Source organism: Megalobrama amblycephala, linkage group LG1, assembly GCF_018812025.1.
Source record: "Megalobrama amblycephala isolate DHTTF-2021 linkage group LG1, ASM1881202v1, whole genome shotgun sequence".
Lineage (NCBI taxonomy): Eukaryota > Metazoa > Chordata > Actinopteri > Cypriniformes > Xenocyprididae > Megalobrama > Megalobrama amblycephala.
In genome coordinates, this window is record NC_063044.1 from 44,519,496 (window position 1) to 44,536,955 (window position 17,460).

Genomic DNA, 17,460 nt, shown 5'->3' on the forward strand with positions numbered 1-17,460 from the left:
TGGTGTATCGATGTAACAAAGTCATTGATTAATACAAACTGTGAAAAGTCCTGTTGCTAATGGAATCAAATTCGAGGACTGGAACTAAGTGGTTCTCAAACTTTATTGACTCGAAGGCCCCCCATTATCCAACACAACATTCGAAGGCCAAGGTATGCACTTAAATATTTCCAGTATTTCTACCATAATTATGCAAACCTGCTTGTTTTAAAACATTTGATTCCAGATGTTCTCTATTCCAAAACAATGTGTTCTCAATAAAAACAAAAATTGAGAGAAAATAAAAAGAAATATGATTTCTGTTTATATCTTGGTTTTGTTTTAGCATTTCTTTTAGAGCAAGAATATTTTAATATAAATAATAGTGTATTAACTTAATTTTTATTTAAATGTATTATTAAAATAGTACTAATAACACTAGAAATCATTGTTGTTGTGGCTACACTAGCACAGTAATGGAAGGAATATTCAACAGCACAAAAGGAGTAAATGTTTACTAGGAGCCTGTTTTTTGGTTTTTTTTTTTTTAATTGCAGTAACACATTTTTGCATCTGGTCATACATCTCCAATAGTCATAACAGATCAAAGAGCTCTGGACATTGAACACTGGTCACATAAACCATATGAATGAATTGGCAGGCAAAATAAATACATAAAACATAGTCATTTCAAAAACAATATCTACACACACACTATACTTACACAGATAAATACAGCCACACAAACTAGTTCACTCTGAAGCTGATCTGTAGCCTTATTTATTGATACACTCTCACTCACTCAAACACACACACACACACACACACACACACACCAACAAACACTCATGTAGTGACCACAACAGATTATCAATCCACCGTAGAACTGATCTCAAGGTTGTTCTCAAAATGCTGACTTCTCGAACACTAGTACGCACATATAGTACATACAGTCGATTAGTTTACATATACTAAATATTTCCAGCTCTGACACAGTAACTTCAAAACAAAACCAAATGAAACAAAAAGAACTGTCATATTTTGAACCTATGTACAATATCAAATAACACTGTGATCTATATGATGTCTTCGTGTGTTACCACAACACAATCACAAAGGAAGGGTTCAGTGTATGCACACTACGAACAGCACGGCTCATCTTCACTATATACACACACAATAACAGCTTTCTTTTATCCTACTTTCACATGATTCACATGTTGCATGATATAGATTCACTAGATATGTTCTGCATCCAGTAGCATATATACATTTTTTGTCATATATCAGATTTTTTTTTTTACATCTTCATGGCTTTGAGGAGATTGAAAGGGATATTCATGTAAACAAACAGCATACAGAAATATTACACAAAGCACAAGACTATATTTGATATTGGTTTGATATGAGGGGATGGCTGTGTGATCGCCATCCAGTTATCAGTATTGGGAGGGTGTCGTTTGGGTGGAGTTTGCTTGTAGTTGCCAAGGGAACATGCAGAGGGCATCAAGGGCCTCCATTTGAGAGGAACAGCATGGGCGTCCCGCTCTCCTGTGTTCTGTTACTCATAGAAACCACGATCTCTGCAGAGAGAAGGATGCAGCGTGAGGAGACGCTGACTGTTTGCTCTGTGCTGTGGGAGGGTGTACTGTATGCGGGTTGGTTTTGGGTTTCACCTCGGACCCCTGATGTTTGGGCACAGTCCAAATTTACAGACAAGCTCTGGCACACTGACTCTGTGACTTTGATGGCTGCCATCTGAAAGTCAATCATTACCAATATTGACTGTTTTTCTAAGAATAAAAGTCAACATGAATTTAGAACTAACCCTACTTTCTTTACTAATGTACACTCTTACTCTAATTGTGCATGATTGGTGCACACTGATCTAAATAAAAAACTTTTTGTGTTATCCTTAACATGCCTAATACTTTTTCCATTTCTATTCTTAAATGTCGGCATGAAGTGAAAACCCATGTTAGGCCTATTGATCTTGATCTTTGGGTGAAACATGGCTGATTTCTCAAATCATTTCTTCCGCTCAAACCCCGCCCCTTTCCTACAATCAAACTTTCTGTAGTTAAACAATAATAAAACTGAAGTTGTGATCACTGGCCAGAGCTTGAGTAAGTTGCGATAACTGCAAAGAGCTCCAGGAAAAATCCGATTGAGCTAGATAAGGTTTTTCTGAATATTTTCTCTGAATTTTTTCTCAAGCAGGTAGTGGGAAATTTGGGTGTTTATTTTGACACCAGTCTTAACTTTGAATATCATGTTAAGAAGTTGCACTCTAAAAAAAACGTACTGTATAAATTTAACGGAATTTTCCATATTTATTTTTTTTACAGGTGTTTTACCTGTATTTAGAAATTTGCATGTCATTGCGTTGTGTTTTAGGGTTAATGGAAAGTAAATAAATAAATATTTCCAAGGTGAGGCGGTTTTTGAGTTTTAATGATACAGAGAAGCTTAATCATGCATTTATTTCATTGTGTCTTGTAATGTCTTGTTTTCTTCTTTAAAGGTGTCCTAGATTCAAAAATTGAATTTACCTCGGCATAGCTGAATAACAAGAGTTCAGTACATGGAAATGACATACAGTGAGTCTCAAACTCCATTGTTTCCTCCTCCTTATATAAATCTCATTTGTTTAAAAGACCTCCGAAGAACAGGCGAATCTCAACATAACACCGACTGTTACGTAACAGTCGGGATCATTAATATGTACGCCCCCAATATTTGCATATGCCAGCCCATGTTCCCAACATTATGAAAGGCATTAGACAAGGGCAGAACGTCTGGATGTGCACAGGTGAATCATCAGACTAGGTAAGCAAGCAAGAACAATAGCGAAAAATGGCAGATGGAGCAATAATAACTGACATGATTCATGATAACATGATATTTTTAGTGATATTTGTAAATTGTCTTTCTAAATGTTTCGTTAGCATGTTGCTAATGTACTGTTAAATGTGGTTAAAGTTACCATCATTTCTTACTGTATCCACGGAGACAAGACTGTCGTTATTTTCATTTTTAAACACTTGCAGTCTGTATAATTCATAAACACAACTTCATTCTTTATAAATCTCTCCAACAGTGTGTAATGTTAGCTTTAGCCACGGAGCAAAACCTCAAACTCATTCAGAATCAAATGTAAACATCAAAATAAACACTGTACTTACGCGATTAGACATGCTGCATGACGAACACTTTGTAAAGATCCATTTTGAGGGTTATATTAGCTGTGTTAACTTTTTTTATGTTGTTTAAGGCAAGCGCGAGCTCTTGGGGCGTGGAGCACGAGATTTAAAGGGCCACACACCCTGAATCGGCGCATTTCTAATTATGCCCCAAAATAGGCAGTTAAAAAAATGAATTAAAAAAAATCTATGGGGTATTTTGAGCTGAAACTTCACAGACACATTCAGGGACACCTTAGACTTATATTACATCTTGTAAAAAAAAGTTCTAGGGCACCTTTAAATCATTTCACTTTATCACGTTTACAATTAGCACAGAATGCTGCAGCCAGACTCTTGACACAAACAAAGTTATTTAATCATAATGCACCTGTTTTAGCTTCTTAACATTGGTTACCTGTTCATTTTAGAGTTGATTTTAAGATTTTATTGTTGACATACAAAGCATTAAATGGTCTGGAGCTTTTGAGGCCTTATGGAACAGTGAGATGTCTTAGATTTTCTTTTAACAAATTGCTTGCTGTTCTAAGAACCAAATATAAAACTAAAAGAGATGGAGCATTTACAGTAAAGGCTCCAAAGTTATGGAATAATTTGCCAGTGGATCGTTCATATATTGTGTTTAGTTCTTCATGAATGTACTCTTAATGCTTGTGATCTTATATTGTGTAAAGCACTTTGTGTGTTGCGGTTATATAAATAAATAAAATTTATTTAGTGCTATATAAATAAAATTTTACTTACTTACTAATTAACTGCAAGCTTGCATTCATTTTGAGTGCAATGCCCACATCTCAAAATCCAATCAACAAACAAAGGATAGAACCAAGTCCTCTCTCATGCCATACACTCCAGTACACTTGGAGGTACTTCATAATATAGAAGAAAATACTTGATACTCCTTCTGTTTCTTCTCCACTTTAACTATCTGGTATATAATGCCCACTTTCATAGTAATTTCTGGTTTTGCTTAAGTAAAGTATTTGTTTAAGTAAAAGTTTTGGAACAATACTTAGTCAATATCAACGTCCTGTCATATTCATTAAATTTAGTCTCTGACCTTTCCTCTGTATCTATAGTTTTAGCTGATGAAACTAACATTTTATTTGATTAAATCAAATATTCACACAATTTTCTATATTCATTTAAACAAGCATCAACATATGAAAACTGGCCTTAATGAAAACTCAAACTACAGAAATAATTATATAATGTGCACAGTATTTTAACACATGTGGTGAATTCTTTTTTTCTTATTTCCTTTTTTTCTTGAACATCCTGTTTCAACTGAAAATGTGTCAGATTCTAGAAGTAAAATTATTTGTCAGCATTTCATGTTAACTTTCAGAATGAATCACTCGTACATGTAATCAGTGATGATTCACTGTGGAAAGGTCTGACCTCTACATACGCTAGGCAGGAACAAACACTAGCTTACACATAATCTACCATTCTAAAGTTTGGGGTCGGTAAGATTTTTTAATGTTTTAGAAGAAGTCTCTTTTTCTTAGCAAAGCTGCAATTATTTGATTAAAATGCAGTAAATTTAAATAGTAAAGTTGTGAAATAATATTACAATGTAAAATAACTTTCTCATTCTCATTTTAAAGTGTAATTTATTCCTGTGATGGCAAAGCTGAATTTTCAGCATCATTACTCCAGTCTTCAGTGTCACATGATCCTTCAGAAATCATTCTGATATGATGATTTGATGCTCAAGAAACATTTATTATTATTATCAATGTTAAAAACAGCTGTGTTGCTTAAAATTCTTGTGGAAACCATGATTTTCAGGATTCTTTTGTAAATAAAAAATTCAGAAGAACAGCATTTATTTAAAATATAAATATTTTGTAACATTGTACACTTCTTTACTGTCACTTCTAATCAATCCAATGCATCCTTGCTGAATAAAAGTAAAAAAAATCTTACTGACTCCAAACTTTTAAACTGTAGTGTATTAATGTTTAAAGCAGATATAAATGTACATGAACACAGAGATGAGATTCTAGCTTGTATGGAGTAGCTACAGGTTCTGTATCTATGTAGGATAAAACCAGGAATCAGGATATTTCAAAGCAACTACACTGATGGCTCTAAGTACAGCACACTTAGTTACCATAACACCCTTACCATCAGTTTTCATGGGTAGAGTTAAATTCGGATGTGATCGTTTTCATCCAGCCTGTCAGTTAACGAAATCAAACACAAAACCACCTTAATGCCTGTGTGACTCTCCATCAGGTTTGAGATCGAGTGAGTCTGTGGCAATACTGCTTTTAGAAGACATCATTGTGACAATAACGCAACATATTATTGTAATGGTAAATACTCACGCTCCCTCGGCTTTGAGTAGAGAGAGGAACTTGCTGACTCTGTACGCCTGATCCATCTGAGAAGAGAGTAAACACAACATGCTATAAATAAACGTCCATTTTCGCTTTGGTTCTCTGCATGTGTCTATGCCACGAGATGAAGCGTGCTCATGAGATTGCTAAAAAGTAGTTAAGATGAAGTGTGTGATGCTTCTGTGCACGAAACAGCTATAAAAAGCATAGAAAATAAATTGAATTATTTAGAACGTTGGAAACCGCTTGAGCTCATTAAATTTCTAGTCCACTCCACACCTCTGCAACATGAAGAGATAAAACAACAAAGCAAAGTGGCTAGGTTGATAGCTTCTAGTGGAAATAAATTCGAAAGATTTAATGGGTTTGGGTGACCTTTAATGCTTCACAATAGTATTTACAGACTTTGTCCTGCGTCGTTCTGAGGTAAACAACAGCACAGTCCACTGAAGCTTACCTGCAGAGACATCTCAATAAGCATGAGAAGCTTTTTAATGCCAATCCACACTCTCTTTCCTTTCACATTCTGGGCAATGGTGGTTCTCTCAGCATCTGTGAAGCTGCCCAGGAGCTTGTAAACAACAGAAAAAGGGTAAGTATGATAATGACATTTAATGGGAGTAAGTGAAGAAGGAACATTGTTGTGCCAGCATTTTTTGCAGTGTGGTTAAATAGCACCCTCTACTGGCTAATGCTGAAACGGCACTAGAATGCCGAAATAACAGCCTTTTCTTCTATTATATATATTATTATTTTTGCTGAAATGTATATTTATTTATTTATTTATATCTTCTTTTAGAGCACATTACCTCAGCATCAGTTGTTTTTTGCTTTAAAAATAAGCCCTGACATTCAATTCATCTCACCTCTAAGGCCTCAACCAGATGGTCCCCACTGGAGATATTTTGCACATGGATGGTGGTGCTGAATGCATCCAGCATCTCCATCTCCTGCAGCACGTCTTTACGGCTGGTGGTACCGATGATCAGCAGCTTACGGCCCTTCAGATGAAAAGAAGAACAAGCTTATAATACGCAGATAAATGCATTCAAAGACAGAAAAAAAGAGTTATACACATTTACAAATGCACATAAATGATCCATATATGAAAGCATTTGAATTTACATGAGGTGGAATCTTCTTTAGCAAAACCAACAGGGCCTGAAGAACCAGGTTGGAGAATCGAGGACCAATCGGCACGTAATCTGTTTCATAACACACAATTAATAGTATACCATTAATAGTGTAACAGTGTAATAACATTAAAAAGTGTCTTTGAATTCATTTCAGCAAGTAATAAATCATTTTTAAAACCAGGGATCTTCCCCACTTCACCACACAAGTGCATAGTCATATAATTGTGAATTAGTTTAATCTAATGCATTTTATTGTGGGAGGGACAATAAAACATTTGCTTTTTAAAGGACTAGTTCATTCAAAAATGAAATTTCTGTCATTAATTACTCATCGTCATGTCGTTCCACACCTGTAAGATCTTTGTTCATCTTCAGAACACAAATTAAGATATTTTTGATGAAATCCGAGAAGTTTTTGTTTTGTAATTACCACATTCAAGGTACAAAGAAGTATTAAAGACAATGTTATGGGGGATCAAAAAAACTTCTCGTATTTCATCAAAAATATCTTAATTTCGAAGATGAACGAAGGTCTTACGGGTGTGGAACAACATGACGATGAGTAATTAATGACAAAATTTTCAGTTTTGGGTGAACTAACCCTTTAACTTTAGTTGAAGTTCAGTTAAAACTGTATATTTATTCTTCATCAAAACGGAACAATAATTGGCAGTTTTCTCTGCTGAAGACCCCTACTTTAAACAAACAGAATCTACTAATTTAAATAAAAAAGTCAAACCTAACAGACGCTCAATGTCATCAACCACAACACAGCTGAGCTGAGACTTGTAAGCATCGTCAAAGACCTGAGAAGACATTTTTAACAATAATTAACCATTTGAACATTTCTGTGGGCAATGCAATAGCTTTGCCTTTGAGAAGTCTGATAAAAATGTGAATACATTATATATTGTTAATATATAATTATATTACAATTTATAAGCATATGTTACCACTAACCTTCTTGATTGCCTGGCATTTGGAGATCTCTGAGAAGCCAATCATCTTGTCTGGAGAGCAGATCTTAATGAATGGGAACTGCGAGTCCTCTGAGATTTTGGCGGCCAGGGCTGTTTTTCCACTATGAGGAGGTCCTGATGCCAAAAACAGGATGTGTCAGGACTGAATAGTCTGAAATAGTTTACAGCTGGGTAATACAGAGGTTATCCCACCTAATAGGGAATGTTCCCACAACTTTAACATTTTGAAAAGATTATGTACATGTTAGAACAAAACTTTCTCTTATATATATATATATATATATATGGCCTTTTTTGGATAGGACAGTATTCAGAACAGACAGGAAAGCACAGAATGGACAGAGGGGAACAGGACTGACAAAGGACCTCGAGCCAGGAATTAAACTCATTTTTGTAATATTAGCATAAAACATTGTGAGAACAACATACTCAGAATGTCCTTATGATGTTATTAAAGGATTAGTTCTCTTCTGAATTAAAATGTCCTGATAATTTACTCACCCCCATGTCATCCAAGATGTTCATGTCTTTCTTTCTTCAGTCGAAAAGAAATGAAGGTTTTTGATGAAAAAATTCCAGGATTTTTCTCCATATAGTGGACTTCAACAGCTACCAATGGGTTGAAGGTCAAAATTGCAGTTTCAGTGTAGCGTCAAAGGGCTCTACATGATCCCAGCAAAGGAATAAGGGTCTTATCTAGCGAAACGGTCATTCATTTTCTTAAAAAAAAAAAAATTATATACTTTTTAACCACTATGCTCGTTTTGCACTAGCGTCCACGACTTTACGTAATCAGATTGGAAAGGTCACATGTGATGTAGACAGAAGTACCAACGTAGCGCTTACAAAGTGAACTTGCAAAGACTAAGTCAAACCCCCTTTACAAAAAAAAAAAAAGGCAAAACAACAATGTCGGATGATTTTGAAGTCAGAGAATAAAATGAGTTGACGCATGACCAGCGTTATTACGTAATGCGTGAAGTCGTGGATGCTAGTGCAAGACGAGCATTTGTGGTTAAAAAGTATATAACTGTTTTTGTTGTTGTTGTTGTTTTAAATGACCGAACGTTTCTCTAGATAAAACCCTTATTCCTCGGCTGGGATCGTGTAGAGCCCTTTGAAGCTGCACTGAAACTGCAATTTGGACCTTCAAACAGTTGAAGTCCATTATATGGAGAAAAATCCTGGAATGTTTTCCTCAGAAATCTTAATTTCTTTTCGACTGAAGAAAGAAAGACATAAAAAACTAAGTAAACTAAAACTTTAATATCTGCTGAATATTTTCGTAATGTTAGCATAAAATGTTGAAACATCATAACAACATTCATGTGTTCTCATAATGTTGAGAGTAAACATTCTTGGAACTTTGTTAAGATATTGATATTTGCTGAATGTTTTTGTAATGTTAGCATAAAACATTGTGAGAACAACATTTACAAAACATCCTTACTATATTATTTCTACTTGATGAACATTCAACATATGTTCCATGTTAAAAATGAAAAGTCACCCTCAAGAAGCACAGACACCAGTGGGGTGCGGTCACTGTTCTTAGTCTGCTGCACCAGCAGCTCTCCATCCTCCAGCACTCGGGTCACTGGATCACCCCACTTAATGATGCCGTTCATGATGTAACAGGAATAGTCTTCTTGGTTAGTGCCAAAAGCCTAAAAAAAAATGACAAAAAAATGACAAAAAATGGGGGAAAAATGACATCTCTGAACTCTGAAATCATTCTGCTCATGAAAACAATCAATTATTCAACAAGGCAGATACTTACAGGTTTAATGTCGTTATTCAAGGACGCCATGAAATCTGTTCGAGTGACCTGTAGCTTTTCTGCGCGCTCCATGTCCACCTCTACAGTAGATGTTGCCTGGAATACAGTTCAACATGGGTTTAGATCTTTCAAATGAGGAATTATGAAAATACATCCCGGATAAGGAATGCACAGATCATTATACAGTCCTCTGTACCTTAATGTGGCGGTTCATGGCAGTAGACTGGGCAGCTCTGACCAGGCCCTCCAGCTCAGCTCCACTGTAGTTCTTGGTCTCAGCAGCTAGTTCTTTAACATCCACATCACCAGCCAGGAGGTTAAACTCTCGCATCTTAGATGTGTGGATGTTCAGAATCTGAACACGGCCCTTCTCGTCTGGCAAACCTGGGTGATGAGACAGACAAATAGGTGAGAATAAACAAAGATGGAGATTGTCCAATATTTCTTTTTGAACAAAGGGCAAGTCTTTGAGGTCCTACCAATTTCCATCTTTACTTCAAATCGGCCAGGTCTCATCAAAGCTTCATCTATAAGGTCAGGCCTGTTAGTCATGCCTTTCAGATAAAAATAAAAGCACAGATTTAAAAAAACATCAGATAATTAGGATATAAGAGATTAAAACACTTTTATTAACATAATAAAAACTTAATAGTAATCTAATAATAATAATAATATAATTATTATTATTATTATTATTATTAAAAGTCACAATAGATTTGCCATAAACTTTATTATTATTATTTTAAAATATTAAAAAGTTTTTAAATAATTAAAAAAATATTTTAATAATTTAACAATTATTATAAAACTAAAGAAATTGTTTTTGGACAGAATTTTTTTGTTTTTTTAGTTTATGGCAAAATTCACATCAGTTAACTTTTTATTCAACTTTAATTTTAATAATAATAATCTATTATTATTATTATTAAATTAAATACATTGTTTTTGGACAGTAATAAATAATTTCTTTCAAAACTTACTAGTTTTTCCATAAACTTTAACTTTAATAATAATAATAACAATAACAATAATAACAATTATTATTATTATTATTATTATTATTATTATTATTATTATTATTAATATAGTATTATAGCTCATTATAATTTTTTTGGACAGTAATCAATGATTTCTTTTATATATAACATCTGATTTGCAATAAACCTTATTATTATTATTATTATTATCATTATTATTATTATTATTATTATTATAAAATATAAAAAACCTTTTAAATAATTAATTTTTTTGAATAATTTAACAATTATTATAAAACTAAAGAAATTGGTTTTGGACAGTAATCTTTTTTTAGTTTATGGCAAAATTCACATCAGTTAACTTATTATTCAACTTTAATTTTAATAATAATAATTCTATTATTATTATTATTATTATTATTATTAAATTAAATACATTGTTTTTGGACAGTAATAAATAATTTCTTTCAAAACTCATAAACTTTAACTTTAATAATAATAACAATAATAATAACAATAATAACAATTATTATTATTATTATTATTATTTAATGTAGTATTATATTTCATTATAATTTTTTGGACAGTAATCAATTATTTTTTATATATAACATTTGATTTGCAATAAAACGTATTATTATTATTATTATTATTATTATTATAAAATATAAAAAACTTTTTAAATAATTTAAAAATATTTTTTAATAATTTAACAATTATTATAAAACTAAAGAAATTGTTTTCAGACAGTAATCGATCATTTCTTTCAAAACTCACATCAGTTTTACCATAAACTTTAACTTTCATAATAATATTTATTATTATTATTATTATTAAAATTAAAGAAATTGTTTTTAGACAGTAATCATTTCTTTCAAAACTCACATCAGTCTTGCCATAAACTTTAACTTAAATAATAACAAAAATAACAATTATTAATTTAATAATAATAATAATAAAAATTATTATTATTATTATTATTATTATTATTATTTAATATAGCATTATAGTTAATTATCATTTTTGGACAGTAATCAATCATTTCTTTCACAAGTAACGCCACATTTTAAATAAACTGATATTTAGTATTGAATGTTTTTCACAGTGATAGATTTAGAGTTCCAGAGAGTTCAACTAAATACTGCAAACTGAACAGCTGCTGCTCTTTACCGATGACGAGGATGTTGTTGAGCTGCTCTACTCCATCGATCTTTGACAGGAGCTGGTTGACCACAGTGTCGTGCACACCTGTGCTGCCTGCACTTGTACCACGCTGCTTACAGATAGCATCCAGTTCATCAAAGATGATGATGTGCAGACCACTGTTAGCACCCAGCTGCACACAAAAACAGACATATAGTAAAGACAGAGAAGATAGCGTAATTTACTATAGTACGATAATGTCTATGCGTTTGAGAGCGCAGTTTGTTGTCTCACCCTTTTCTGTTCCTCCTCAGCATCTGCGAATAGTTTCCTAATGTTGGCCTCAGATTCACCCACGTACTTGTTGAGGATTTCTGGACCGTTGACTATCTTTGGCTCTCTGGCATTCAGCATCTTACCGATCTGCCTGGCCATCAGTGTTTTACCACAGCCAGGAGGACCAAAGAGCAGGATGCCTTTCACATGCTTACAACCTGCGGAGGAAAAAAAACTAATTTACAATAGACACTCCCCGAAACACATTATCCACAATCACTAATGCATTTGTTATTATTACAAACATCAAAGGAGTGTTCTGGTGAATGGATGCTTTTTAGAAGATAACACTAAAAAGACAGCACATACCCATCTGCTCCACGATGTCTGGAGGAAAGACTCGAGAGGCGAAGGCCCTGCGGAAGATATCGGAGAACTCCTTGTCTAGACCACCGATGCCCATTTTCTCGAAGTTCCATTCAGGGTTAATGATCGTCTGACGGGCTTCTTTGGTCTTGGCCTTGCCTGGTGAGCAGGAAGACAACAAGTAAGATTTAGCACCGAGTTACAAGGCTGTTTATATGACACTGATAAGAAACTCATATTCAAGTGTGATAAAACTCACCAACTAGAGTAAGACATGAACTCTCTGATTTTTCAAAGACCACTTGACTGTTTCCAACCAACAGACCGATCTCAATCTATGAAGTTAGATGTCGAAACAAAGGATAATTAACCGTGTATCCAATTTACTTGAATGTTATCTTCTATATTTTCTTTTTGTTCTCTTTCCAGTACCTTTTGTTTTTTGCCAGATGCTGGTTCCCCTTTCAGTATGCTGGAGTCCATAGCCTCAATGTCTTTGATTACTAGGCCAAAGAGTTTGTCACAGAAACTGAAGACCAACTATGACAGGAAAATCGCAATTAGCTTGTATAATTAAACATCATATACCCTTTATTCAGTTTTTGTGATGTGATTCTGACCTGCTGCCCCACAGAGAAACCCTGATTGTTGAAATGCTGGATAAACTCGGCAGCCATTTTGTCTGAGTCGTAAGGACTGGAGTCGGTGCTCTTCTTCTGAAGGAAGTCAATCTCAATAGTCATGGAACCAATGCATTGCTTGGATTTGTCGAAGTTATAGTTGGCCACTGAAATGAGGAAAAAAGTTTTCGATGATTTGATCATCTAAACATTGTTTATTTGTTGCAAATGTTTCTCTGAAGCAACGTACACACCTTCTATTTCTTGTCCAATGGACAGGCCTGCCCATTTCCTCTTTAAGAATAAGTTAGAAGAGAATGAATAACATAAAATTTCAAGAGGTCCATAAAAATACAAGCAAACTATCTGATTATCTGTACTTAAAGGAATAGTTTATACTCAAAAATGAAAATTCTGTCATCATTTACACGCCCTCATGTTGTTCCAATCCTGTATGAATTTCTATCTCCTGTAAAAGATATTATGAAAAATGTTTTTGTTCATACAAATCAATGGACATCAAAACGGGCTGGTTACCAGTTTTCTTTAAAATATCTTCTGTTATGTTCCACCGAAGAATGAAAGTCATACAGTTTTTGGAACTGCATGAGTGATGTGACTTGAGTAAATGATGACAGAATTTTCATTTTTAGCTGAACTATCCATTTTAATCTGTTTGGTTAGTTGTTCTTTGGGATAAAATGCTGTATTTGGAGTGTTTGTTGCTGTGTTTGTGTCACAAGTAAAAGATCTTGACAGGAATCCTGCACCTGTGGCAAACTGAAAGCGATGGTTCCAGGAACCACAGAGTGGTGACTCCTCACTGTGAACACAAACTTGTGGGTGGGTGTTGTCCTCACAGTCACATGCCTGGAGAGAGATGCAGACAAGATTCAACTTCTACAGCAATGCAAAAAAAACCATGATGTTAACTATGGTGACTTTACACCCAGAAGCATCATTTGAACCTGTAAAAAGGCAGTTTTCCAGTCAAGTACACCGCACGTTTACAATTGCACCAATCCTTAGACACCATAATCTGAGATTATCGTGGGATTATATGTGTGAACGACTGACGATGCTTCTTTTTTAGTAGGGTTACGTCACATGTCAATTCATTCAGTTAAAGCACAGGTTAATCCTAATCATAATCATGGATAATATATAATATATGATAGTTTAATTCTTTGACCATTTTCTTTATTGATATTTCAACAAAAACATTAATAACAACAACAAAATGATAATAATATGCAAAAGAAATACAGTAAACGTCAATTTACATCACACATTAACATCAATATGCCAACACAAACCCACACAAATCACCCCTCATGCTGTGATATTCTTGGACATGAGGCATCAGCAGGAGGCAATGCAGCTGACTCTGTCAGCCTGAGTTAATGTCTGGACTGATTCAGCATCACAAGGACAGACACAGTTGAAGCCTAAAGAAAATCATCAGCTCTGCTTCTGGGGTATTCATTATATGTATGAAACTCTCTCTACAGCGTTAGATGTGCCCATATAATAAGTCCTCAAACAGATATTGAGTACTTCATGTTGCATAAGATTGATAAGTATCCACAACTTAAAGGAAATGCTTGGGGGTTTGTGACAGAGATGATTTATTTATTTATTTATTTGCTCCTGGAGTTTATTTTTAGGAGCATTTTCACCCCTATAAGGCATGTTTAAGCATATATTTCAACTAAACCCATAAAAATAATCCACGAGAATATAATGCTATTATCACATATACAGTCAACTATAGAATTATTGGCACCCTTGGTAAATATGAGCGAAGATGGCTGTGAATCTGCATTGTTTATCCTTTTGATCTTTCATTTACAAAATTCACAAAATTCTAACCTTTTATTGAAGTAAAACAGTTGAAAGTGGGGGGAAACTCACATTATGAAATAAATGTTTTTCTACATTGCATGCAGGCCACAATTACTGGCACCCCTAGAAATTCATATGAGTATGAAGTATATTCTCATTCATATTTGCATTTTTAGCCCACCAAGGTGACTAGGAGCATGAAATTGTCCATGTCTTCTTGTTTGTCCATGACTTCCTGTTGCACAGGAGTATAAACATGAGGAAACACAAAGGCCAGATTCCCTTAATCATTCATCACAATGAGTAAAACCAAAGAATATAGTTCTGATGTGCAGCAAAAGATTGTTGAGCTTCACAAAATAGAAAATGGCTGTTAGAAAATAGCTAAAGCATTGAAAATCCCCATTTCCATTATCAGGGCAATAATTAAGAAGTTTCAATCATGTAAAGATGTTACAAATCTGCCTGGAAGAGGACGTGTGTCTAAATCGTCCTAATGCATGGTGACGAGGAAAGTTTGAGTGGCCAAAAACTCTCCAAGGATCACAGCTGGAGAACTGCAGAGATTAGTTGAGTCTTGAGTCTCAGAAAGCATAAAAAAATGATAAAAATCACCTACATCACCACAAGTTGTTTGGGAGGGTTTCAAGAAAAATCAGTTGTCAGATACGATTGGAACTTCAAACGGGACCAGCTTCTATGGTCAGATGAAACTAAAAAAAGAGCTTTTTGGCAGCAAACCCACCAGATGGGTTTGGTGCACACATGTATAAAAAGTACCCCATGTGTACTGTTAAAAATACTGCTGGATCATTAATGTTGTGGGCCTATTTTTCTGCTGGAGGTCCTAGACATCCTGTTCAGATACATGGCATCATGGATTATATCAAATACCAACAGATAAAAAATCAAAACCTGACTGCTTCTGCTAGAAATCTTATTATGGGCCGTGGTTGGATCTTCCATCAGGACAATGATCCAAAACAAACATCAAAAAAAGGGCCACTGAGCACAAAATGAAGCTTCTGCCATGGTCATCCCAGTCCCCTGACCTGAACCATAAAGAAAATGAGTGGAGTGAACTAAAGAGAAGAAGCACCAACATGGAGCTGGAATCTGAAGGATCTGGAGAGATTCTGTATGGAGGAATGATCTCTGATTCTCCAAACTCATCAGGCATTTTAGAAGAACACTCAGAGCTGTTATCTTGGGAAAAGGACGTTGCAATAATTGGGTGCCAATAATTGTGGCCAACGTGAACTAGAGAAAAACAATTATTTCATAATGTGACTTTCCCCCCACTTTCCATTGTTTATATCAATGAAAGGTTAGAATTTTATGAATTTTTTGAATGAAAGATCAAAAGGATAAACAATGCAGATTTATTTTGTTTTGGTCATATTTAACAAGGGTGCCAATAATTCTGGAGTTGACTGTACAGTGGGTACGGAAATGTTTTTGTAACCTTGGCCAGATCTGTGCCTTGCCACAATTCTGTCTCTGAGCTCTTCAGGCAGTTCCTTTGACCTCATGATTCTCATTTGCTCTGACATGCACTGTGAGCTGTAAGGTCTTATATAGACAGGTGTGTGGCTTTCCTAATCAAGTCCAATCAGTATAATCAAACACAGCTGGACTCAAATGAAGGTGTAGAACCATCTCAAGGATCATCAGAAGAAATGGACAGCACCTGAGTTAAATATATGAGTGTCACAGCAAAGGGTCTGAATACTTAGGACCATGTGATATTTCAGTTTTTCTTTTTTAATAAATCTGCAAAAATGTCAACAATTCTGTGTTTTTCTGTCAATATGGGGTGCTGTGTGTACATTAATGAGGGAAAAAATGAACTTAAATGATTTTAGCAAATGGCTGCAATATAACAAAGAGTGAAAAATTTAAGGGGGTCTGAATACTTTCCGTACCTACTGTATATGTTATATCACACACTTTTATTTCTTAGATATTACAAACCTATACTATATTAAATATTATATCTATTATAATCCCAAAATGCTGTTATTTTTTACCTAAAATGCTTATCTTCCATGTGCAACCGTGTTGAATCTGTAAAGGTCTGTGGTATGGGTGAATACTCACTGTCCAGACTGCAGGTCTTTCTCGCTAACTACTGCGCAGTTCGTCAGTGACAGCTCATCTGTTGGGCATCGAGCCGCTTGCATCGTCTGCACAGAGACAAATAATAATAAAGAGAGAGAGAGAGAGTAAAATGACGAGAGTGAGACAGAAGTTTTCCTTACATGAGAAAGACATCTGTCCATTGATGTTGAAGCTTAAAGGTGATGTGTGTAATTTCTGGTTAAAATACATTCTTCTATTCACTTAATATGCAGAGAGAACTTTAAATAATCATTGATCAGTTGGCATGGTGGTACTTTTGAAACATTGCTATATATATTTGAGTAGCTTGACAGAACAATGGTTCAACCAATATGGCATGGTTTGGGACTGCGGGACTACTTGCCTGACCAATGGCAGTTAGGGGGAGACTTTTGAGGAAACCTGTTTGAGAACTGTCATTTTTGCAATTCCACTTGGTGGCACTAGTGCCACAGAAATTACACACATCAGCTTTAATTTATGCATCTTGCTATATTAGATCACTGGGTGTCATTTCTCATGTGAAAAGATCTTTCTCCACATTAAAAATTTAAGCCACACCATATGATGGAGTTCCCATGATTCTCTGCTGTTTTTTAAAAATAGTAAATCCCATGGTGTAAAATAGCAAGATGGAAAGCTGTTTCTACTGTGCAAACTGAAAACATCTCCAACATTAGAAGCAC

The 17,460-nt window shown here is 34.7% G+C and overlaps 1 protein-coding gene across 1 annotated transcript in view; it reads right to left on the reverse strand.

Annotated features, from left to right (window-relative positions):
* Positions 1-507: 507 nt before the first annotated feature.
* The window catches only part of nsfa (N-ethylmaleimide-sensitive factor a), a 28,391-nt gene continuing 11,438 nt past the window's right edge, over positions 508-17,460 (reverse strand). Inside the window, exons 2-21 of the mRNA XM_048195127.1 lie at positions 16,754-16,839; positions 13,579-13,678; positions 13,063-13,102; positions 12,809-12,975; positions 12,621-12,728; positions 12,448-12,523; positions 12,192-12,347; positions 11,841-12,040; positions 11,574-11,739; positions 9,906-9,980; positions 9,623-9,810; positions 9,427-9,522; positions 9,157-9,313; positions 7,627-7,760; positions 7,406-7,472; positions 6,656-6,735; positions 6,397-6,531; positions 5,988-6,101; positions 5,519-5,574; positions 508-1,562 (exon numbers count right to left, since the gene is read on the reverse strand). Of these exons, the coding sequence (XP_048051084.1) occupies positions 1,541-1,562; positions 5,519-5,574; positions 5,988-6,101; positions 6,397-6,531; positions 6,656-6,735; positions 7,406-7,472; positions 7,627-7,760; positions 9,157-9,313; positions 9,427-9,522; positions 9,623-9,810; positions 9,906-9,980; positions 11,574-11,739; positions 11,841-12,040; positions 12,192-12,347; positions 12,448-12,523; positions 12,621-12,728; positions 12,809-12,975; positions 13,063-13,102; positions 13,579-13,678; positions 16,754-16,839 (2,223 nt within the window). The 3' untranslated portion in view covers positions 508-1,540. The remainder of the gene's footprint in view (positions 1,563-5,518; positions 5,575-5,987; positions 6,102-6,396; positions 6,532-6,655; positions 6,736-7,405; positions 7,473-7,626; positions 7,761-9,156; positions 9,314-9,426; positions 9,523-9,622; positions 9,811-9,905; positions 9,981-11,573; positions 11,740-11,840; positions 12,041-12,191; positions 12,348-12,447; positions 12,524-12,620; positions 12,729-12,808; positions 12,976-13,062; positions 13,103-13,578; positions 13,679-16,753; positions 16,840-17,460) is intronic.